Genomic DNA, 23,897 nt, shown 5'->3' with positions numbered 1-23,897 from the left:
ACTACGCAGGGCCTGAAATGGATGTCAGATTGAAGAATTTAGATTCCAAAAGGCCGGCTACCCCAGGAAGAGCCAGGGTTCTGAAGTGGGGCGTGAGAACGAGAGATTTCCTTCTGGGAGGTGCACTCTGGAGGCGGTGCACTGGTGGAGGCAGCCGAGGTGCTGCCGCAGGCGACAGTGCTGACTTGTTACCGGTGGTAGGGCTTTCCACTGGACTTTGGCTTTGTAGCTACTGAAAGGGAACAGTGCCGCCGGCTGCTGCTGATTTTGTGCCATTCCCTGACCAAGTGCTGTAACTGCTCCTGAGCCTTGAAATCAGACGACAGAGGCGGTGGCATCTGGCCGCAGCTGGGAGGCAGTGCGTGCGCGCCGCGCTGGGATGTCTGGCTGGGAATACTAGGGCAAAGCAGACGCCCAGCGCGCCGCGGGCGGGGCGGCGCTGCCGCGGGGCCAGGCCACGCCCCCGCTCGCCTGCGCAGGCGCGCTTTGGGGCCGTTTCTGTCAGGAGCGCACTAGAGGCCGGACAGTGGCGGGATCCGACGTCTGACTGGACCCGGCTGACTGAACTGAGCGCGGCAGCGGCGGCGAGGGCTGCGTGGCCCCGGCTACCCGCCAGGTCGCAGAGACTAGCAGGGTCTAGCGGGCAGCCGGCGGCGCAGGCACAATGGGGAACCGGGAGATGGAGGAGCTGATCCCTCTGGTGAACCGTCTGCAGGACGCTTTCTCCTCGCTGGGACAGAGCTGTCTGCTGGAGCTGCCGCAGATCGCCGTGGTGGGCGGCCAGAGCGCCGGCAAGAGCTCGGTGCTCGAGAACTTCGTGGGCAGGTGAGTGTGCAGGGCGCGGGGGTGGGGCGGTGGGGGTGGGGGCGACCCCACTCCGGGCCGTTCGAGCGTGGACGGCGGGAGCACGAGGCTGGACCAGGGGCTGTGGCGGAACGGAGGGAGGAGCGGAGGTGTCTGTGAGGCGGGCGGGGTCGTCCCGGCTCCGGGCATCCTCTGTCCCTCCCTGCCTGGCGGTTCTCCTGTCTGCCTTTCATCCTGCTATACAAAGCCATTTCCTCCTGGTCCTCCGGTCTGGGAGTCGGGGGAGGGGGTCCGCCCCGGGATCGACTTCCCCCGCCCGATGTGCACCAGCCCCGGGCAGCCTGGGTGCGTCGCGCGCCCGGGAGCTTCGCAGTCCCCCTCTGTTTTCCCAGCTCAATATCCTCCTCCTTTTCTAGTCAGCCTCCCGGAGGCTCTCGGCAAGGCTGTGGGGTATATTTCCCCGCCCTTCCCCCCCCCCCCGCGCCCCCCTCCCCCCCGCCCCGAGATGCTTTCCTTCTTGCCCTGATTCTCGGCTCCTGTCAGCTGTCTACTGTTCGGGACAGTCGTCGCCTGCCCTAGCAGGGGAGGCGGGGTACGAGGAGAAAGAAATCGTTTGTTGTGGTGAGGCTTTAACCCGCGACGCTTCCCCACCATTCTCCTCTCTAGAAGTCGAAGAATAAAAGGTGGTGTGTTCGCGTGTGCACCTATTCACAGATCCAGGCATATGTCAGAGAAACCGAGGCACAGACTCTGAGGGGGGTGGACGTGGACTTGTGTTGTCCAGGTGCCATGTCATTCCTGCATCATCTCGGAAGGGACGAGCATCTTTCTCGCACTCTCTCTGCGCCCCCTCCCCCCAGCATCATCTTCGGTTCCTTAAGCTTTTATTTGTCCTGCCAGCCTTCAAGTTAACACGCTGAATCTAAATTATAGTTACAGGTTTCGTAGTTACTCTTAATTCAGAAAAAGCTAAAGAATTAATTTTTAAATTGGGAATCAGCATTTTTTCCATTGAGCAATTCATGAGAGATTAAGTTACCTTAACGGCCTTGCCTGAGCAGTGTAGACATTTGCTAAGAAAAGCCCATTAGAAAGCATTATGAAAGCCGAAATCTGTTTTCTAGCAGTAAACCAGGTAGAAATGTACAACAGCCGAGAGAGTGGGCCAGAGAGGGTACAATACAGAGATTGTACTTTACTCTTTTTCTTTGGTATTCAGAAAGTTCCTGTTTTTTGGGTTTTTTTTTTCTTCTTTTTTTGTTAGTGTTTGGTGATGTGTAAAATTTAGATATTCCTATATCTCCTTTGGGAATGCTAGTATCCATAAAGTGTATATTCTTTTCTCTCAGATGATGCTCTGTCTCTCAGATGATACTCTTAGGGTTTTTGTTTTTTTGTTTTTTGTTTTTCTGTTGAACTAGAAAACTAAGAAACCCAACTAAAAAAAAGTAAAATTGCTGACGGTTGGTATCTTTGACTAAGTCACTTAATCACTTTGCTTGGTTTTATCATTAATCTGAGTGATGAGAAAAGTGATGGTAAAGCATTTTGCCTACGTCATCATAGACTTATGGTGAAGTGATGGATGAATATGTGATTTAAAACATGTACACAGAACAGTCACATACTTAAGGGTTTTACTCTCTTTGATTTATTGCCAATGAAATTCACTAAATTTAAAGTGGTATCTATAGGGAAGGTGAGGGTTAGATGACAACATTTTTTGGGTTTTCAAACTCTAGAGCATTTAACAGTATGCCTTACTTGTCATTTAGCTACTTTTGTTTTTTAAACAAATACTTAAAGATTAAAATTGTAAGTAATTCAAATGCAGTGACCATATTTTATGCATCTTTCATATATTTAGTTGGATGAGTCTGTTTTATAAATGCACTTTTTGTGGCAAGAGCTTTTGAACCTAATGTCAATTTTATGCATGTATCTTAATTCTGTTCTTCAGATTTTCAAATCCTGAATATATTCATTAATGCTGTAATAAAATTGTAAACATTTTTCCTCATTAACTATCCTCATTTCAAATGAGAATTTAAAAAAATCTGGAAGAGTAAAATATTGTAGCTTGAACATTTTTTATGATAGAATGAAAAATAGGGACGTCATTTACCAGAATACACTAGTAATTTATTATACTTTTTAAAGCTTTACCAATAATTAATTACTGTAAGAATGTCAAGTCAAAGAAAAGGATGGACATAAAGGGAAAAACTCATTTAGTAAATATAGCAATGCTTTATTATCTGTAGAGATGACACCTGCCAGCAGAGCTTATATATTACGAGAAAATTAATTAAAAAGGTCATTTGACTTTAATAAAGTTTTCGGTCATTGAATTATTGAGGAATCTAATTTCTAATTATAAACCAACCTTGGGGAAAAAGGAATTCTCTATTTTGTTAGGAGATTCATCCTAGGTGGAAAAAACTACTCGTATTCTACTATAACCTTTTATCTTTTTATTATCCAGAAATTTTCCAATAAAGATAAGGTTCTTTTCTTTAAGAATGAAACTTTCCTCTTTTACATGTAGCTGTTTTCATTTTAAGACTCTGACCTCTGTGCAGTTATTGAACACAGTCATAAAACAAGGGGTCATTACTTGTATAAATTAAGCATTTGCTCATCATTTAAGCTGGTCTTCAAAATAATGATGCATTTTCTCCTTAATATTTAACATTTCATGTTTAGTGGACTAAACATCTCTTCTCCTCTCAGTTTGTTTGTTTATATTGATTTTTTTGACACCACTGAGTGAATTTGGATGTGAATGGGTTAGTTTATTTAACTGTAGCTCTAAAATCCAATTTTGGGGTGACAAGTTTGAGATTATTATGAATAAAATGAATCATGAATGAACTACTTGTTTGTGATTTTTCTTGCTGAAGTGATGAATTTACATATTAATGTAATATAGTGTGAGTAACCAGATTGTTCTTTTGGGTGTTCAGATGAGATATAATGCTCTCAGTGAGAGGCAGCTTAAGGTCTAATGAATAGAGGCTGAGACTCATGGTCTGAATATAGGGGTTCACTAGATGGCTTGGGGTCTGCCCATTGGTCTGGTTTGTGTACAGAAGAATTTATTCAACTACTTTTACACACCCCTCTTTATTTTTTAACAGTGCAGTGAGACGTTGATGATGATAATGGTCAACATTTATGGAGTACTTGTTATGTATCAGGTACTATTCTAGGTGCTTTTACATGGATAATCTCATTGAATCCTCATAAATCCCTGAAGAGGAGGGTACTCTTTTTTTTTTTTTTTTGCGGTACGCGGGCCTCTCACTGTTGTGGCCTCTCCTGTTGCGGAGTACAGGCTCCGGACGCGGAGGCTCAGCGGCCATGGCTCACGGGCCCAGCCGCTCCGCGGCATGTGGGATCTTCCCGGACTGGGACACGAACCCGTGTCCCCCGCATCGGCAGGTGGACTCTCAACCACTGCGCCACCAGGGAAGCCCGAGGAGGGTACTCTTAAGAGTTCTGTTTTGTAGAGGAGGAAATTGAGATTTAGAGACTTTGAGTAACTTGCTGAAGGTAAATTTAACATAAAAACAGTGGAGCTAGGATTCAACTTGAGGTATCTGGGCTCTATACTTGTGCTCTAAAACCTCTGTGCTGTATTAAACCCCCTCCATATTGAGATTTACCAGTTCCTCTGATAAATACTTTTAACTTCTTTTTTTGATCACACTTAAAATCACCACCTAAAATAATAAGAAACTGCTATGTTAATAATTTCATTCATATTTATTTATGTATGTCTATCTTGCCTCATTTCACGGAGGATTTGAGGCAACCCCTTAGGCAGAAACAACATTAGTTAAAAGATAAGTTTTTTTCTTCATATTAGACATTCTTGAAGGGAGCTCTCGGATATAATTGGGTTATTTATTTAAGTATGTATTGATAGGGAATATAACTTGTTTATAGAGGTGTTAAGTGAAAACTGTACTACTAGTTGCTAAAGTGTAAATGTTTTTTAATGACATACTTGTTAGAAACATTAGTTCTTCAATGCTTATTATATAGCCAGAGGATTCACATTATTTTCTTCTAACCTAATGGTAAATAGACTTTCAATTTTGCACAAGTAGAATAGGTTTTTTTGACTAATGGGGATCAAATAAAGGATAAAGTGACTATGTTGAGGGGAGTACATTTCAATGTGGAATGTCATATAAGGTTTATTTATTTAGTTGTGAGGTTTCTAAAGATGGGTATGTTGATTATCAAATTAGAGTTGTTTCACAGGAGAACCTTAAAAGTGAGCCATTTAATGCTATTGTTGAATGGACGTGACCAGATAATTTTTCAAAAATTCAAAGTCATTTATATGTCTTAGATAGATACTAATTTTTTTTTTTAAAGAATAACCACTTCTGTAGGCTCTTTTTTTTTTTTTTTGGGCTGTGTTGGGTCTTCGTTTCTGTGCGAGGGCTTTCTCTAGTTGTGGCAAGCCGGGGCCACTCTTCATCGTGGTGCGCGGACCTCTCACTATCTTGGCCTCTCTTGTTGTGAAGCACAGGCTTCAGACGTGCAGGCTCAGTAGTTGTGGCTCACGGGCCTAGTTGCTCCGCGGCATGTGGGATCTTCCCAGACCAGGGCTCGAACCCGTGTCCCCTGCATTAGCAGGCGGATTCTTAACCACTGCGCCACCAGGGAAGCCCCCGATAGATACTAATTTATTCTTAAATCCTTTGACTGATTTCAAGAGAGTATTAAAAATTGAGGTAAGAGTTCTCTAATTGCAAGTAAGATTAGGCACAGAGCATGCATATTAGTAAACTTCTTAATTCAGAAATAGGTTTGTATTGAGGGAAAAGATTTTTAAAAATATCAAAGCATCTGAATTAGTGACTATTTTTCAACAATGGCTTCCAAGTATTAAAGTTATTAGGTAAATGGGTGCTAACAATTAAAATGTGATAATTGTTGAAAATCATACTTCATGGTTCTCAAGGGTCTATTAAACTGAAGTGTCAGAAACATAAACCTTGTTTCATCCAACAATGAATTGCTAAAACCTGAAATTACAAAGATATTTTTGCTGAATTCACATTATGTAATATACTTTTAGGTTATCATAAATTCAATTGGTAGGATTTAACTATAACAATCAACTTAATTATCAATAATTCGTTAGAAGCAATATACCTAGGTGAACTGGACTTCATAGGATATCTCTTTTTTGAAATTTACTTATGATTAACAGATATCAAAAAAATGCACTCCATTAACTTCTTTAAGAATGAAGTTGGGCAGGTGTCATCCAAAACTTTGGAGGAATGGAAACTTAGTAGTTAGCTGTTCTAGAAGGTAGGCTATTGGGCTCTCTACCAATGGGACATACATTTAGTATATTAGTGTTTGTCTTAGGTAGTAAGTACTTGGTGCTAGGGCTCATAAGTACAGTTAAATTATGCTGTTTTACTTATTATGATTAATTTTAAGAGAGGACTGCAAGCAGCTAAAAGAAATAGATGATTTTTTTCCTCTTCCACCAGAGCCAAGTCAAGAGAACTCTGAGCTAATGTACTGTATAGAACAATTCAATTTATTTTATATATGGCCAAAGTTTTGCCTATCTCTAAGTCTGCTTTGCTTTTTCTCACAGTTAGCATTCATTTAAAAATTCTAAAGGATTATGTTATAGTAAACACATTTTTATAAAGTGGAAGGAAGAAGGAGACCAATATTTGCTTCGCCTTACTTGGTTGCAGGCATGGATTCTGTTATACACATTCCATGCCTTCTGTAGCTTGTTTTCACATCCCCATGTTAATGAGGGAGGAAACTCAGGGTTAGAGAGACAAATAATTTGTACAAGGTCACATGGCTAGCAAGTGCCAAGCTGGAATTTAGCCTTGGATATGACTCCTATTGATACTCTTGAGAAATGTGGGCAAGGGAAGTCAATGAGCATATATTACTGAGTTCTAAGTATACTGGGTAAGAACGTAGAAGGAAGTATAAATGTATAGGAGCTGATGTATATATAAAAAGAGAACTGACAGCATAAGCTCTGAGACCACAACTTTCAAAGAGTTTGTAAAATGAAGGCAGTTGGGTATAATGCAAACTAAATGGGACAAAATTTTTACTATGTCACTTTATTTTTGTGAAAAAGAAAACAACTCTGAAAAACTACAATTCTGAAAATGAATTGTGATATAGTGGAAAGCAGACAGTATTTGAGATTTCGGTGTCATTTGGCAGTCGGTATCATTTTAGCTCAAGGCTGCATGTACTGAAGTATCGATGTCAAAGCAGGGAGTTGGTGATCTGTGTCTCAGTGTCTGACTTGACAACAAGGCATTGAATTTAGACTGTCACTTAATCACAAAGAACACTGTATGTTGGAGAGCGCCTGAGAGAAGAGTAGCAGGAAAGAAAAGAGGTTGGAGAGATTAAAAATATAACTGGATGCATTGAGATAGGTGGGATGGATCAGACTCACTAAGGATCTTTAAGGAGATGGAATTCTATTCTTTAAGAATAAGGCATTTAGTTAAAGTAGTAGAGCAAGTGGAAGACAAAATGTCAGGGAAAATGTTCTAAAGGCAAACCTGAGAATAGAAGGTATTTAGAAAGAAAGGAGGGTAAAGGCAAAGGGAAGGTTGATACTAAATGATTTCTATTATTGAATTAAACTGTTCCAAAAAATTAGAAGGTTTATTAATACCAGGTTGGCAATTTTGGTTTTTTTGGTCATAGCTGGCTTAGCTTTTTTAAAATCAGTAGTGAGGACTGGCTTTTCATTAGGTTCTGTAAAAAACTTTCTCCTGGTTTAATTTTGGTCACTTGTTGGAGCTACATTGGGATGCAGAGAAACAAGAGATTGGCCCAAGGTCAGAAATAGAATCACAGTTGAGTTTGGAACTTGGTGTTCAGAACTGGGAGCCCCATGGCAGTTCATCATTTTCTCTTCCTCCTCTTATTGTTTTAAAGTGCCTCCCTCTCATCCTCTCCACCTCCTTTTCCCATTCCATTGCATTGGACCACTCTTTCCTCCTCCTTGATACTCCCCTCCATTACTTTTCTTGATGGTAGACCAGCAATGATTTTTTTCCCCCCATACACAATAGGGTAAAGAGACAGGGAACAGGATTTTTCTCAGGCTTAGACCAGGTAATTTGGCTGAGATAATATATTCTAGAGTAAATTGTAACTTTTAGGAAACAGATGGGCCCAGGAAAAGACTACATGAAATAGTGGATGTTTTCACACAATATTTGTTTTTTGGTTTTTTTTTTTTTTTTTTTTTCGGTACGCGGGCCTCTCACTGTTGTGGCCTCTCCCGTTGCGGAGCACAGGCTCCGGACGCGCAGGCTCAGCGGCCATGGCTCACGGGCCCAGCTGCTCCGCGGCATGTGGGATCTTCCCGGACCGGGGCAGGAACCCGTGTCCCCTGCATTGGCAGGCGGACTCTCAACCACTGCGCCACCAGGGAAGCCCTTTCACACAATATTAATATTTTCACACCAGGTGGGCATATCTAGAAAGTTGTGCCTGGGTTGGTCACTGATTGACCTTGCTTAAACCGAGGAAAGCTTCTGAAAAGTTGTGTATTAATAAGTAATATAAATGGAAAGGTTACTATTTAAAGAAATGGGTGAGATTTTTTTAAAATTAAGATATATATTTGGGGCTTCCCTGGTGGCACAGTGGTTAAGAATCCGCCTGCCAATGTAGGGGACACGGGTTTGAGCCCTGGTCTGGGAAGATCCCACATGCCACGGAGCAACTAAGCCCGTGTGCCACAGCTACTGAGCCTGCACTCTAGAGCCCATGAGCCACAACTGCTGAGTCCATGTGCCACAACTACTGAAGCCCGCGTGCCTAGAACCCATGCTCTGCAACAAGAGAAGCCACCACAATGAGAAGCCCACGCACTGTAACGAAGAGTAGCCCCTGCTTGCCGCAACTAGAGAAAGCCCAGGCGCAGCAACGAAGACCCAGCGCAGCCAAAAATAAAAATAAATAAATAAATTTATAAAAAACAAAACAAGTGAGCATGCTTTAAAAGAAATAATAAATAAGATATATATTTGGGTAGCAAATCCTTACCTTTCAGTTTGCCTGTTTAATATTTTTTTGTGTTTGTATTCTTTGGGTGAGGCCCATCAATGTCACAGAAATTATTTTAACAGTTTCAACAAGCATTAATGTTGCGTTAAATTCTTAATGTTAACAAGAAAGGCAAGATAATTGTTGAGGAAAAGGATGACTTATTTGGTCCATGAATTTTATGAATGATACAGGATTGCTTTAGATTTTGTTTTTCTTCTAACATCTCTGCTGAAGATTCTCTATTTCCAGGAGTTTGAAGTGTGCGTGTCTCAGTGCTTCTTTGTGACAGTGTCTTATTTTCATTTCCCGGAGCTTCAAGGTCATGATATCCCCGGGGAATAACACATACACACCTATTAGAAGTTAGTAGGGCTTCTGAAGGACCTCATTGTCTATAATTTCCTTGGCTTGAAATTGAAAAGACTAATTCATTTAAATAAGTAATTTGATGGGTACCTAATCTTACTTAAGATATTTGTTTTCTTAGATCCTCAAAAAGCCAATATTTGAAAAGGAGTCATCATATTCTGGTGATAGAGTGCCAGCTTTGCTGGTAGGTGTGTCCGTCCCACCACTGACTCTATACTGGATACACACATGGCTCCTCAGCAAGGCACTGAACTTCACTGAGACTTAATTTCCTCATTTGCATTATAGGGACAATAATACAGACTTCATTGTTTTATGTGCGTGTGAGTTCCAAGTAAGATGATGTAAAGCGTATGACCCATAATAAGCATTTAATAAATGATTGCTGCAATATTGTGATTTATAAGAAAAAAAAATATTTTGTCATTCACATGACATGTCATTCACATGGTAATTCTCAAATATATTTGGTCTTTGTTCACAGTTCCTGGCTCACTGCTCCCAAAACCCTTGGAATTTCCGAAGTGTTGAAGGTGATAAGGGTGTCTTTTGTTAGGTTAATGAGGTGACTTTTGGAAAGCGCCCAAGGATGAGGGCCGGTTACCAGTGGAACAAACCACGTGATTAGAGAGTTGGAACTTTGTCCCATTCCCCACCCCCAACCTCTAGGGAGGGGAGTGGGGCTTCAAGTTGAATCAGTTGCCAGTGGCTAATGATTTAATCAATCATAACTGTAATGAAGCCTTCATAAAAAACCCCCCAAAGGACAGGGTTCAGAGAGCTTCTGGGTTGGCAAACACGTGGAGATTTGGGGAGAGTGGTGTACCTGGAGAAGGCATGGAAGCTCCTCACCCTTTCCCCATACCTTGTCCTGTATGTCTCTTCTATATGGCTGTTCCTGATTTATATATATCTTTTTATAATAAACCAGTAATATAATAAGTAAAATGCTTCTCTGAGTTCTCTGAACTGCTCTAGCAAGTTGACTGAATCAAGGAGGAGGTCATGGGAACATCCAATCTGTAGCTGGTGGGTTAGAAACACACCTAACAACCTGGGCTTGTGATTGGTGCCCGAAGTTGCAGGAGAGGGTGGTCTTGTGGAACTGAGCTGTCAACCTGTGAAATCTGATGCTTTCTCCAGGTAGATAGTGTCAGAATTGAGTTGAATTGTAGGATACCCAGCTGGTGTCCGGTGTACTGCTTATTGTCGGTGTGGAAAACCACCTCCCCATGTTGGAATTGCTACCAGAACCCATTTAATGGTTATTAGCTTTAGTCTTTTATCTAGAATGGACGTTTTCCAACTATTTTAAAAATAACAGTCAATTTAGGAGAGAGGATAGATAGTACTGTGCCTGGTGTATGATAATGCAATCAATAAATGATAGCTATTTAAGTTTTTTATCTAGACTGGGTATTTTCTGAAACAAAAGCAAATTTAGGAGAGAATAGATAGTAATGTGTATTTGCAAATTCTCTTTTTTGTGCATGTGGGAAAAATCACAGCTGCATCAAAATACTAACTTTTAGATCAGACTAACTTAAAGTATATTTGGACCTTTTTAAAAGAAAGCATTTTCCACATTTTGCATAACCCCAGGGTATTTTTTTTTCTTTAAACAGATATATACAACATAAATCCCGTTTGTATACTCTTCCCTCCCAAGAGTTCCAAAGTACTTTTCATTTATTCTTTTATTAATCCTAACAATATCCCTTAGAGCATAGTGAAGGCATGTTTTATTAACTTCAATTTAGAAATGTAGAAGATTGAACTAGAAGAAGTTAAGTGACATGCTAGGGTTTAAATGGCAAATACCAGAGATAATGAACATAAGTAGAATTAATAACATAGAGATAATAGAATTAAAATGAATCTTGCTGAAATTATTTTCATATGTTCTAGAGGATGAATTTTAAGCAAAGTATTTGATTCTGTGATGTGGAATAAACCATTCTTAGCATATCTTTATCTTTTGGAAATGTTAGATGAAGTTGTAGGCAAAGATGGAGGTAGAAGTGGCAAAAACAACTGAGAGAGTCTGATTGGAGAAGCAGGACGACTTAGCAAGAATATGAGCTAAGACCAAGGAACAGAAATGATCTACAGACAAGGGATCAGGAGGTAAGATAGAAAAATAATAGTGTCTGGTGCTATTAGACCTTAGAGAAGTATCAAAATTCTTGCAGTAGGTGTTGAACTAATACCCAGTGACTCTATTTTCAATGGAAAGTTTCATATCCTGACTTGATTGACATTTCCACAACTGTTAACCTCCAATTTTAGCTCTGAGCTAGTTAACTAATTCCATTTGGTATTACATTATCTTTGTGTTGCTAGGTATGCCTCAGAAGCTTTGTGTAAGAATAGCTTTGGGTTATCCAGAGGAGGCTTAGAGCTTTGTGTGTATGTGTGTCTGTTTCTGTTACCTAGTTAATAAAACTGAGGTCCATTCTTTTCATATATTTAAAGGAGGAGAAAAGATTTGAAGAAAGAACACAGTGGAATCTTACTGCTGAGGGAGTTAGGAGTATTTGTGAGTTATCTAGTTTGAGGTGGATTTGATTTACACCCACTGTAGGTGTTCCCTGGATGTTTGTTAAAGAAATACCGCAGATAAGCTGAGGCAACATGGCAGAAAGCAAGGAGAGCTAGGATTAGTCTGGTCTTTACTGTCACCCCACTGGTCTTCTGCAGCTCTCCCTGTCTGATTTAGAGCCCCTCTTCAGTGGTCCTCGTTCATACTTCACTGCACAGGGATCTTACTGTACAGTTGGTTGCCTTGTCTCTCTGTCCAAATGTTTGCAGCTTCCATGAAGTCAGGAGCTGTGTTTCATCGGTCATTTTCCATAACACAATGCTGGCATATAGCAGGAGCTAAATGAATGAACTAACTACGTGATTCTATACATTTATCCAAGCTGAAGCATATGTTCTTCATCAATAAATTGGTTGAGGATGGGGTGGATGTTGGACTGGATCCGAGGTTTTCAAACTGTGGATGTGACCTACTAGTGGGATGTGATATCAATTTAGTGGGTTGCAACAGCCTTAAAAAAGTATCAGAGTACCTTCCAGGTAGTGATGATAAGCACTGTAGGGTGAAACTTTCGTATTAGTTGTATATTTGTATATGTTTACCATGCAGCAATATAAAATATATTTCTTACTATGGTTGTCCTCAAAATTGTTGAATGCCTCTGGACTAGATTAATGTTACCTCTAGTCATTTATTTAATTCTATATTTCAATAGTAGGTTGTATTATGGAAGGCAGAATTCACACTATACTATACTATTTCTCTAGGTGAGTTAAAATGAAGAAATTTTAATATTTTGTTAAATTGACTGTCTTAATTGAAAAAGGAATATGTATATGTGATAAAAACTCAGACATTTCAAGAGTGCGTATAGTAGAAATAGTAAAAATTGTCTTTCTCTCACTGAGGTTTCTTATTTATTAAGATGTTTCATTTAACCTGCATATCTGACAAATTATATCTGAGTTTATATTTTCTTTATATTACATTTATTTGATTTTTGAGGGCAGAGAGAGTTTAATAAACTTGTTTGGTTGTAGGTAGATGATTAAACCAGTTGTGAAAGGAAACGTTTGAAAATTCTAATAGCAGGTGGATTTGTTCACTTACTGAGTCATTTACAGTCATATTTTGAGAGTCCACTCCATGCCAGAAACTGTGTGAGCCTCTATGTATATAACAGCTCCTTCAAAGAACTTCGTGACCCAGAAGGGTACAGGATTGATATGCACCATGCTGTCATTATCAGGGTAATCAGGCTAACAATTTTTATGTAAGGCATTTGTTAGAAAGTACTTGGCTGGGTCAGGATGATATCTCCAAATATCTGAGGAGCTGTTAATTGGAGATTGACTCTATGTCCCTGGAAGACTGAATTAGAACAAATGGGTGAAAGTTATAGGCAGGCAGATTTAAACTTAACATAAGGGAGACTGCTCAACAGAACGGTTGAGAAACGGAATGAATTGCCTGTGAAGCAGTAAGTATTCCATCACCAGAAGGATAGAGGCTGGGGGTTAAAGACTGACTGGCTTCTTGGCATGGCGTAGAAGGGAGGCAGGTGGAGCCTCTGAAGGTTCTTGACTTTGAAGATTCTTGCTATCATATAACAACAGTTATGTGTTTATGATTATTATTGGAAATGGAAGTTTAGATAGAATTTGGGTGTCTTTAGAGGTACAGAGTGGTCTGAATGGTTAAAGGAAAATATCACACCTCTTTGGAGAGTCCAGGAAAGATTTCATCAAAGAGGTAGGGTTTGAGATGAGCAGGAGAGTCTAAGAATTTGATAAGTTGAGATGGGGCCAAAAGTCACAGATTGCAGCCTTTTCTGACCTGTCGATGACTTAGGGATGGTTCCCTAAGTTTAGTTCCATGCTGTTTAACTCTTCAAGGTTTCTGACTGACTTATTGTAGTTTGTGGTCCCTGAGGCAGACTGCAAACTCCTTACTGGTATTCCCCATAGTATCTTGCACAATTCTGTTTTATGTACTTAATTTTTATTGAATTTTCACTAAGAAAACTGTTGACCCAACTTAAGATGGGTTGGTACTGGGCATAAAGATCATGGCTTTTAGAAATACTTCTATTTGACACTTGTGAGATAATATTGACTGTATTTGAAATAATGCTCTTAGCTTGATAAACTAATATTTATAGCCCATGTGCCTTAGTTTTTGAGTTATCCTTTCTCTCACCTGTACTTCTCTACTATTTTTACTTATTTAAAATTTTTTTAAATTAAAGTATAGTTGATTTACAATGTTGCATTAGTTTCAGGTATACAGCATAGTGATTCTTTTTTTTCAGGTTATATTCCATTATAGGTTATTATAAGATATTAGATGTAATTCCCTTCCATTTTTTTAATGATATAAATGTACTTATGATTCTCTGTTTTAACATCTGCCCTCTTCAGCTGTGTTAGCTTAGCTCTTTCCTTCCCATACTATCTTTCCAACTTTTACTATCTGAACTCTTGTTCTCTGAACCCAGGAACCAAGTAGATTTGAATTACAAGGGATAATTAATACGTGAAAGAATGGTCCATCTCAACATTTCCCAAAGCAAGTATATAGATATGTGTGTGTATGATTTACCTGAGGAACTTGTCAAAATATGGGTTCCTGGGCTCCACTCATGGAGACTGACTCAGTGGGTCTAGAGTTAAACCAAGAGTAATCAGTGTTTTTCCAGAAGCTCTTCTGGTGCTTCTGATAAGCAGCCAGATTTGGGAGCTACTAATCACTACTTTCACAGTTCTATTATTTCTGCAGCTGTGGATAAGGAATGAAATGTGTCTTCCTTTCCCATCAGTACACTGAAACTGCCCTTGCCAAGGTCACTGATGATCTCCAAACAGCTTAATTTGCTTTCTAAGTATTTCTGAAGTTAATCACCTATGTATGCTTAATTCCTATTACCAGTGATGCTTAATTCCTACAACCGTTAACTGAGTTCAAGTTATCATCATTCATCTTCTGGACTATAGCAATATACTTAATGCCTTCCCCATCTGTAACCCTTCAATCGAACTTCCACACAGCCATGGCATGATTGATATGAAATTAAAATTAAATGGTGTCACTATCTTAGTGAAAACTTTTCAGCTCTTAATGCCAATAGCATAAAATTTAAGCTTCTTGGCATGGCATAAAAGGCCCTGAATGGCCCAACTTCTCCAGGTTATCTGTTGTGCTTTGACTGAACTCTGATTCATGCCCTACACACATTTACCATGTGTTTCACATTTCTTTGCCTTTTTCATGTGAACCCCTTTATAAGAATGGTATTATAATCTTGGAAGAACAAAAACAAAAACAGTAAAGTTGGAGGACCCACACTTTCCAATTCTAGAACTTACTACAAAACTGCATTAATCAAAATAGTATAGTACTGGCATAAGGATAGACATACAGATCAATGGAATAGAATTGAGAGTCTGGGAATAAACTATTATATTTATGGTCAGTTGATTTCTGACTAGAATGCCAAGACAATTCAGTGCAGGGTAGGAAGAGTAGCCTTTTTAACAAATGGTGCTGGGCAACAGGATACCCACATGCAAAAGAATTTGGAATGCTATCTCAAACCATATACAAAAACTAAAAATGTATTGAAGACCTAAATGCAAAAGCTAAAACAATAAAACTCTTAGAGTTTTAGAGCAAAACACAAGTGTAAATCTTGATGACTTTAGATTCGGCAGTGGTTTCTTAGCTATGACACTGGAAGTACAAGTGACCAAAAAAAAAAGATAACTTGGACTTCATCAAAATTAAAAACTATTGTGCTTCGAAGGACACTACTAAGAACATGAAAAGATAACCCAGAGAATGGGAGACTTTTTTTTTTTTTTGCAAAGCATGTATCTGATAAAGGACTAGTATCCAGAATATATAAGGAACTCTTATAACTTAATAAAAAGACAACCCAATTTAAAAATGGGCAAAGGATTTGAATAGATATTTCTCCAGTGAATATATACAAATTACCAATAAGCACATGAAAAGATGCTCGGTGTCATTAGCTATTAGGGAAATGCAAATCAAAGCAACGATGAAATATTTCACATGCACTAAGATGGGTATGATTAAAAGAAAAAGATGAACAATAACAAGTTTCAGTGAGGATATGGAGAAATTGGATTCCTTATACATTTCTGATGGGAGTGTAAAATTGTAAAGCCACTTTGGAAAACAATTTTTCGGTTTCTTAAAAAGTTAAATATAGTTATAATATCCAGCAATTCCACTCCTATGCATTACACCGACAAGAATGAAAACCTAAGTATACACAATAACCTGTACATGAATGTTATAGCAGCATTATTCATAATAGCCAAAAGGTAGAAATAGCCCAGATACACATCAGTTGATGAATGGATAAACAAAATGTGATATATCCATAAATGAAACTTTATTCAGCCATAAAAATGAATAGAGTACTGATACATGCTACAATGTGGATGAACCTTGAAAACATTATGCTAAGTGAAAGAAGCCAGACACAAAAGACCACATATCATATTCCATTTATATGAAATGTCCTGAATAGGCAAATCCATAGGGACAGAAAGCAGATTAGTGGTTGCCAGGAGCTAAGGCAGGGTATGGAAATGGAGAATGACTGCTAGGGGGTATGGGGTTTCTTTCGGGGGTGATGAAAATGTTTTGGGATTAGATAGCATTGATGATTGTACAATATTGTGAATATGTTAAAAATGACTGAACTGTATACTTCTAAAGGGTGAATTTTATGGTACGTGAATTATATCTCAATTAAAAGAAAACCTTAGGGATTAGATTAAATCACTTCAGGAGAGGATATGTGAAAGAGGGGAAAAAGAAGAAAAGCCGAAGAAAGGCACCCTGCAAAGGGAGCCAAGGAGAGACCAAAGATGTAGCAGGTAAATCAAGAGGCTGTTTAGAACTGAGGGAAAAGAGCAGTTTTATTGGAGGGGTAGGAATCTCAACTTGGAGTGAGTTGAGAAGGGAATGGGAAGTAAGTGGGGACAGAGTGCATAGACAACTCTTCTGAGGAAAAGCTGGAACAGGGTTTGGGAGGGTACATTTTTTTGATGGGAGATATTAGAGCAGCGGTCCCCAACATTTTTGGCAGCAGGGACCGGTTTCATGGAAGACAATTTTTCCATGGACCGGGGGACGTGGGGGGGGGATGGTTCAGGCGGTAATGCTAGCAATGGGGAGCGGCAGATGAAGTTTCGCTCGCTCACTGCCGCTCACCTCTTGTGCGGTCCGGGTTGGGTACCCCTGTATTAGAGCATTTTTGTTTGCTAGTGGGAATGATCCAGGAGAAGACATAGATGATACAGGGAAGAAAGACAGGAGGGAGGGTCAGGAAAGCCTTGGGAAAATGCAGGGGGATGGAATCCAGAGGTTCTGTGGTGGAAAGCCTCTTACAAGAGGAGGAGGGGCACCTCATCCATTGGAACTAAAGGATAAAGAAGTTGGTGCATAGAGTTGATAGGGGGAAGATAGGGAAGTTCCAATTTGATAAATGACAGCATTAGCTGATGGTAGAGTGGGAAGGAGAGGGAGGAATAGAAAGAAGAAGGGAAAATGTAGGCAAAGAATATCTGAGGGAATGGGAGTGTGAGTTCAGTAGAGAACTATATTCAAAATGTATATGAAATTGTCCTTTTCATAAGTCAAAAACAAGTGGATTTTCTAAAATGCAAGTTTTGTCGTTACTCTACTGTTAAAAGTCTCTGTTACCCAGCTTTTTAGCATGATACACTGTTTCACTCATGATCTGCCATCTGCCTCTCTCCATTCTCCTCTCCTGCTGCTCCTCCTGTTCACCGTGGTGTTCAGTCCTGCTGAACTACTTAGAGTTCCTAGAAAAAGCATCAAGGCCTTTCATGTCTCCATAGCTTAACACATATTCCTATCTACCTGGAAAGCTCTTTGGGTTCCCTTTTGCCTGCCTAACTTGACTTACTTTTCAAGATACAGCTTTCATCTCTTCTTGGAAGCCTTCACTAAACTCACAGGTAGAAGATATTCACTAAATGTATGTTGAAAGACTGGAGATTCTTAGAGCTCTGTTGAACTGATGATGAGCTCTTTGAATAAAGAAGAATTATCCAGAAAGGCAGTGTTGTGTGTACAAAAAGCCAAGGGCTCTTGAACTTTTGTGGCTTTCTAAGTTTGCATTTGCAAAGTCTTCATTTTCAAAGTCTAAAAAGTCTAAATATCTAGGACATAGGACATAGACTCCTCAATAAATGAGCTTTAAAAATAGTGCTTAAGCAAAGAGTTACATGTAGCAAAACATGCCCAAGAGATGGTCTCCATGCAAGGTTCACAAGGACATTTGCTTTATTTAAAATGCTGCATTTGTTTTGGCATAACATTTAAGACAGATTTTGAAAGACCTATAATGAAAGCTGTTTTTCCAAAAGGTAATGTTTCTTCAGAATGACTTGTAGGTTCCCTGGTTTGGACCCATGGATGGGTGAATGGAGGAATACATTTGGCGTAGAAGGAAAATATGTATATTTGGACCTAACCTGCATATTTTCCATTAAGGTCTCCAGCTGCTTGAGCATTAAGGAGTTGTGCCAGTGAGGAGGACAGGACCTGGTAACTGGTTGAAAGGAGCTAACAGAGCTTATGATAAGGCTTGCCAGGGCAGAGGACAAACTCCCAGTTGTCCATAGAACAGACAGGACTTGTGGAAACATAGTGTTAAGTGGAGGCCCCTGAGCTTGGAAAAGGGACTTTTCTATTAGGCTGGAACCAAGAAAAGCACAAAGAGATCACAGCTAATATACATAATATACATGTACAAACACCTCAATTTGGAATGGGGTACAACATTTATTGTTGAGTTGTCATTGTGTGGCTTGTTTATTCAGTATCTTCTCTCTTTAAAAAATGGTATATAAATTGAATATTTGTAAATAGTGTTTTCTTAACACTTTGCATTACTATATTAGAGATGCTTTAATCTTCAGATTTTGCTTGCCAAAAGTTTCTAATTCTTGAAAAATTTTTCTTAGCATGTAGCTTGGATTTTTAGAGTGAGAATCTTTGCGAGGCTAAATTGTTTTATAATGAAATTGATCATTCCTTAATTCCCCTTTTAAAACACAGATGTTTAAAATCTAGCAAGTTTTCTTCATTGGAGAGAAACATTTCCTTAATTTATAAGAAGTTAGTTATCATCCCTGCAAATAAGACCATTTTAAATTTAGATTTATTTATATCCTGTTTTTCCACTGAGGATTTGAGGTGGCTTCCTATATTCATTCATTTTTTCAACAAATATTTATAGAGATATTGGACACATAAAATGAAACAATAAAGATTAGAAGTGAAGAAGCAGGACAAAAGAAAAAGTAACTACTGTAAGATCAAAGAATGGAGAATAGAAAATTTGCAAACATAAAAATTATCGTAATAGTGGACTTGAACGCATGTAAACAGCCTGGTAGTCAGGGGCAAAAGCGAAATATGATCACTTAGTTTTATTACCAGAAAGGAGGAAGAAACATTCATATTCACAGAGTCTCCTCTAGAGCTAAGGCAAGAGCAATTTCTCATATTTTATAACAACCTGTAGTAGCTTCCTTCCTCTGTGATCTTATTCATTATCAGGGTTCAGCTTGGCAGGTGACTTTGGAATCTTGAGCCTGGATCCCATTCCCATATTGCGGATGCATGCTGAAATTTCAACTTAAATGCTCATACTTTCACTAATAGATTCATCATCTTCCCCAGATAGCTCATTTCTTATGTGTATTAATGGACTTCTCTTAATCAACAAGCCTTAAAACTTTCATATTTTCTTCAAGTCTCCACTCCCCACACCAACTAAATGTAGGGTTTCTACTTCAGGGTGCCTTTGTACTTACTCTCTCAGTGCTTTTCCACTTCTGTTGCTGTTGTCTCAGTTCTGAACTTATTTTCCTCTTGCCTGCTCTATTACAATAGCTTGTTTAATAGCCTCAGTTCTTCCAGTGTCAACCCCTGTCTAAATCATCGTAAATACCCTTGCCAGAGTTCTCTTAAAGCACAACTCTAATCATCATCAGCTCCTTTTTCCAACATAATAAAATCCTAACTCCTTGGCATGACATTTAAAGCTTTCCATGATCTGGTCACCAACTACTTTCCAGCATAATCTTCCATTCCTTTCACACACTGTAGGTACCATTCTCTGGAACATTCCTTGTGCAAATTTCTTTCCCTTGTGTCATTACCCATACTGTTTCCTCAATCTAGAATGCTTTTGCTCTTCCTATTCCTCCCATTTTAATTCAATTTATAAAAATTTTCCTGAGTCTTTGCCATAAACAAAGGGTCGTGCTAGCTATTGTGGATTCAGAGATAGAATGCTTACCCTTTCCCTCAGAGATCTCACAATTGTATTCAGAGGAATTGGTAAATTGAAGTTTACCTACTGTTTCCTCTATGAAGCCTTTCTAATTTCCTAGCTTAAATTGATTTTACTTTCTTTCATGTTTTTTTAAAGCCCTTACTTGCATTTTTTATTTTTCATTTAAAATTTTTTCTACAGTTTTTTTTTTTTTCCTGTGGTACGCGGGCCTCTCACTGTTGTGGCCTCTCTCGTTGCGGAGCACAGGCTCCGGACGCGCAGGCTCAGCGGCCATGGCTCACGGGCCTAGCCGCTCCGTGGCATGTGGGATCTTCCCGGACTGGGGCACGAACCCGTGTCCCCTGCATCGGCAGGCGGACTCTCAACCACTGCGCCACCAGGGAAGCCCTTTTCTACAATTTTTAAAGATTACTTTCCATTTATAGTTATTACAAAATATTGGCTGTATTCCCTGTGTTTTATAATAGATCCTTGAGCCTATCTTACACCCAATAGTTTGTTCCTCTCACTTCCCTACCCCTGTTGCCTGCCTCGTCCCCTCCTGCCCCTGCACTGGTAACCACTTATTTGTACCCTGTATCTCTCATATATTTTAAATAGGCCTTATGGATATTCCAAATATTATTTTATATGCCCCATTATAAACTTCTATGCATCACATTACCTGCATCCTTAGGTCCCTATGCATGCCATATTATAACTTTCACACAGTAAGTGTTCAGTAACTATTTTCAGGGCTGCATACATGGTCAATTGGCTGAGATGTTACATAGATCCTAAGAAGTAGGTATCATTGTCAAAACACTCACAGAATGTATTTTTGGGGTCTGGTTTGAAAAGTTGCTTTTAGGTCTTATCTTAAAAGCTTTGGTGCATGTAAGTTCTAATAAAGACCAAACATTTAAAAAGTTTTCCGCTATGTGTGTAACCACACATGGAGCGCAGCCTTTGAAGTCAGCAGGAAATCTACACAGCATGTGGAGAAGAGCCTGAAATGGTTTGGGCAGGGATAGGAGTCAGACTTTCAGGGCAGGCCTCCCCCAAGGACAAGTGGGCTGAAGATCAGGTTTGGAACAGATTTGAAGCACACCTGTATTCACATGAGAGGTGATGGCTTTTGAAATTTGATATAACTCTGATTAGTTTGCTGTGGAAATGCTGTGGAACCAATTACTGGTTAAGTAATTGAAGAATACCCCTCTCCCTGCCCCTACCATGATTACTTTATTTCATTAAAAACACCCCTATATTTTATTTTATTTTTTTAAACTTTTATTTTATTTTTTATTTTTAAATTTTTTTGGCAGCACTGCACGGCATGTGAGATCTTAGTTCCCTGACCAGGGATGGAACCCGTGCCCCCTTCAGTGCAAGCGAGGAGTCCTAACCACTGGACCGCCAGGGAATTACCCTAAAAAACCTATATTTTAATATGGCTGTTCATACTTTGAACCTCAAATATTTGGAATATAGATGTCACATCTGTGCTAGGCTATAATAGGTCGCATCCATGGTTCATCTAGTCCATGATTCTTCGGCTAACACATAGTCAAGTAACATGCCTTGGAGAGACGCTGGGCACATGGTCTCACTTTCATATATTAATCTTAAACGGAGGTTAAATGCGCCCAAAGTATTTTCGTATACTTGTCATATTATATTTTTTCTGCATTTCCTTTGAATTTACTTTTATTTAAACCTAACTTCTGCTTGGAATAATGTATACTTCATATTTATAGTCCACTTTGGAAATTATTAACAGGCTGCAAATTTACATGCTTGAGTGTTGAAGGGAATTCTTATCATCCCAGTATTTGACATTTGTGGGTTCTACTTCAGTGGTACCTTTAATCATATATCGCATGTTTATATATTTACCATATTTTATCTATCAAAGATGCCACAATTTTAAGATGCACCATTATTTTATATAAGCTCAGAAAGAAAAAAAATCCACTGTCATTTAAATACATGCTTTCTGGTCATAAAGAACCTAGGGGCAAGACGGGAATAAAGACACAGACCTACTAGCGAATGGACTTGAGGATATGGGGAGGGGGCAGGGTAAGCTGTGACAAAGTGAGAGAGTGGCATGGACATGTATACACTACCAAACATAAAATAAATAGCTAGTGAGAAGCAGCCACACAGCACAGGGTGATCAGCTTGGTGGTTTGTGACCACCTAGAGGGGTGGGATAGGGAGGGTGGGAGGGAGGGAGACGCAAGAGGGAAGAGATATGGGAACATATGTATATGTATAACTGATTCACTTTGTTATAAAGCAGAAACTAACACATCATTGTAAAGCAATTATACTCCAATAAAGATGTTAAAAAAATAAATACATGCTTTCTTATGTTTTATAGTTATTGGAAAAGCTCTCAGACTTTAGAAATAGATTTTTATCATATGTCACTCTTATGTATACTTAAGTTGTAAGATGTTGATAAAATAAATTGGTTAATTATTCCCCAAACTTCTTCACATTGGGTCCAACTCATGAATTACTCTTCAGTGCATGACTGATGATTGTGTTTTTCCACCCAGTATCATCCCCTATACTGTTTAGAGTGTTAGTGGTGAAGTGTTTCTTTAAAAAGTACTTCTTGATTGAATAAGAATAATGTTATTTCCTAAGAGACAGGATCTTTTAGAGCTGATCAGTTTTAGAATTCTTTGGTTCACGCCCTGTGACCCACCCTCCATGGTGAGAGTGTCCAGTGGTATCCTGATCACAGCTTCTGGCATGCCAGGCATCCATCTTCTCTCTGGTCTGCCCAGGCCAAGGGGCAGAAACTGAAACACCCTGAAGAACTTGGTGCCAAGCCAAGTGATTTTTCCTGTTTTCAACCCTGACACTGTTCACGCATTGCATGAACGAGTGGAAAATTTTGAGCAAAAAATGGCTTCTTGCCAGATCTATTTGAAATACTCAAATCTACCTATTTAATGGTGTCTTCATAGAGATGCATAATTGAGTTAGAGATGTCACAACTTAGGCAATTTTTCAGGCAGAAAGAAAGGAGAATTAGCTTTCTTCGAAGTCAGTGCTTCTTGGCAACTCTGGCTTGCTTTATGAAGCAAGGAGTAGCCTCTGTCTATTGAAAAACATAATTTTTTGTTTTCTCTCTTTCATTGATAGAGCAATTGCCGTATGAGAAGAAACAAAAGAAGCTTCTTGGTGTCCTTTATATAATTTATCAGACTACAGTTGCAAGGGCTAATTATTCTTGCGTGTGCTTTTTTTAAGGATGTGTATTTGAACATCATATGTTTGGTCTTTTGGAGAAAACCATTTAGTGAATGAATGCTTTTGTGCACAAGCTATTGCTTTCCCCTCTGAATTAAGGTATGTGAAAACACCTGGCACATAGCCCAAGTGCTATTTCCTTTGCACTCTCCCATCTGGTACTATCCTCCACATGCCCAAGGAACTGTCATCTCCTTACTCACTGCTTGGCCACGTAGGATCTTAGCAGAGTTCAAGTTTCCCAAGATCTACAGTGTGTGATTTTCACTCTTGCTCGAGTTTGTTTCTTCAGAGGCATTTCCTCATAAGGGAAGCAGGTAGTTATATCTGTCATATGTAGTTAACTGTTGAATTGTGCTGCTTCATTGTAGAATTCCTCTTCTCTAGTTTATACTAACCACGTTTTTCCTGTACCCATATCCACAAAGAAACTTAAGCTCTTGACCTGAAATTTTCTGGTTGTTTATTTTC

At 39.3% G+C, this 23,897-nt stretch overlaps 1 protein-coding gene across 6 annotated transcripts in view; it reads left to right on the top strand.

The window, feature by feature from the left end:
* The first annotated feature begins 302 nt into the window (after positions 1–302).
* The window catches only part of DNM3 (dynamin 3), a 570,555-nt gene continuing 546,960 nt past the window's right edge, over positions 303–23,897 (top strand). For all 6 annotated transcript variants that reach the window (XM_079939900.1, XM_079939895.1, XM_079939899.1 and 3 more), the window contains exon 1: positions 303–825. In XM_079939900.1, coding sequence (XP_079796026.1) covers positions 665–825 — 161 coding nt within the window. In that variant the 5' untranslated portion in view covers positions 303–664. The remainder of the gene's footprint in view (positions 826–23,897) is intronic.

Source organism: Stenella coeruleoalba, assembly GCF_951394435.1.
Source record: "Stenella coeruleoalba genome assembly, chromosome: 1".
NCBI lineage: Eukaryota > Metazoa > Chordata > Mammalia > Artiodactyla > Delphinidae > Stenella > Stenella coeruleoalba.
The sequence above is the reverse complement of the archived record's forward strand: the minus strand, read 5'-3'. Positions and strand labels throughout refer to the sequence as shown.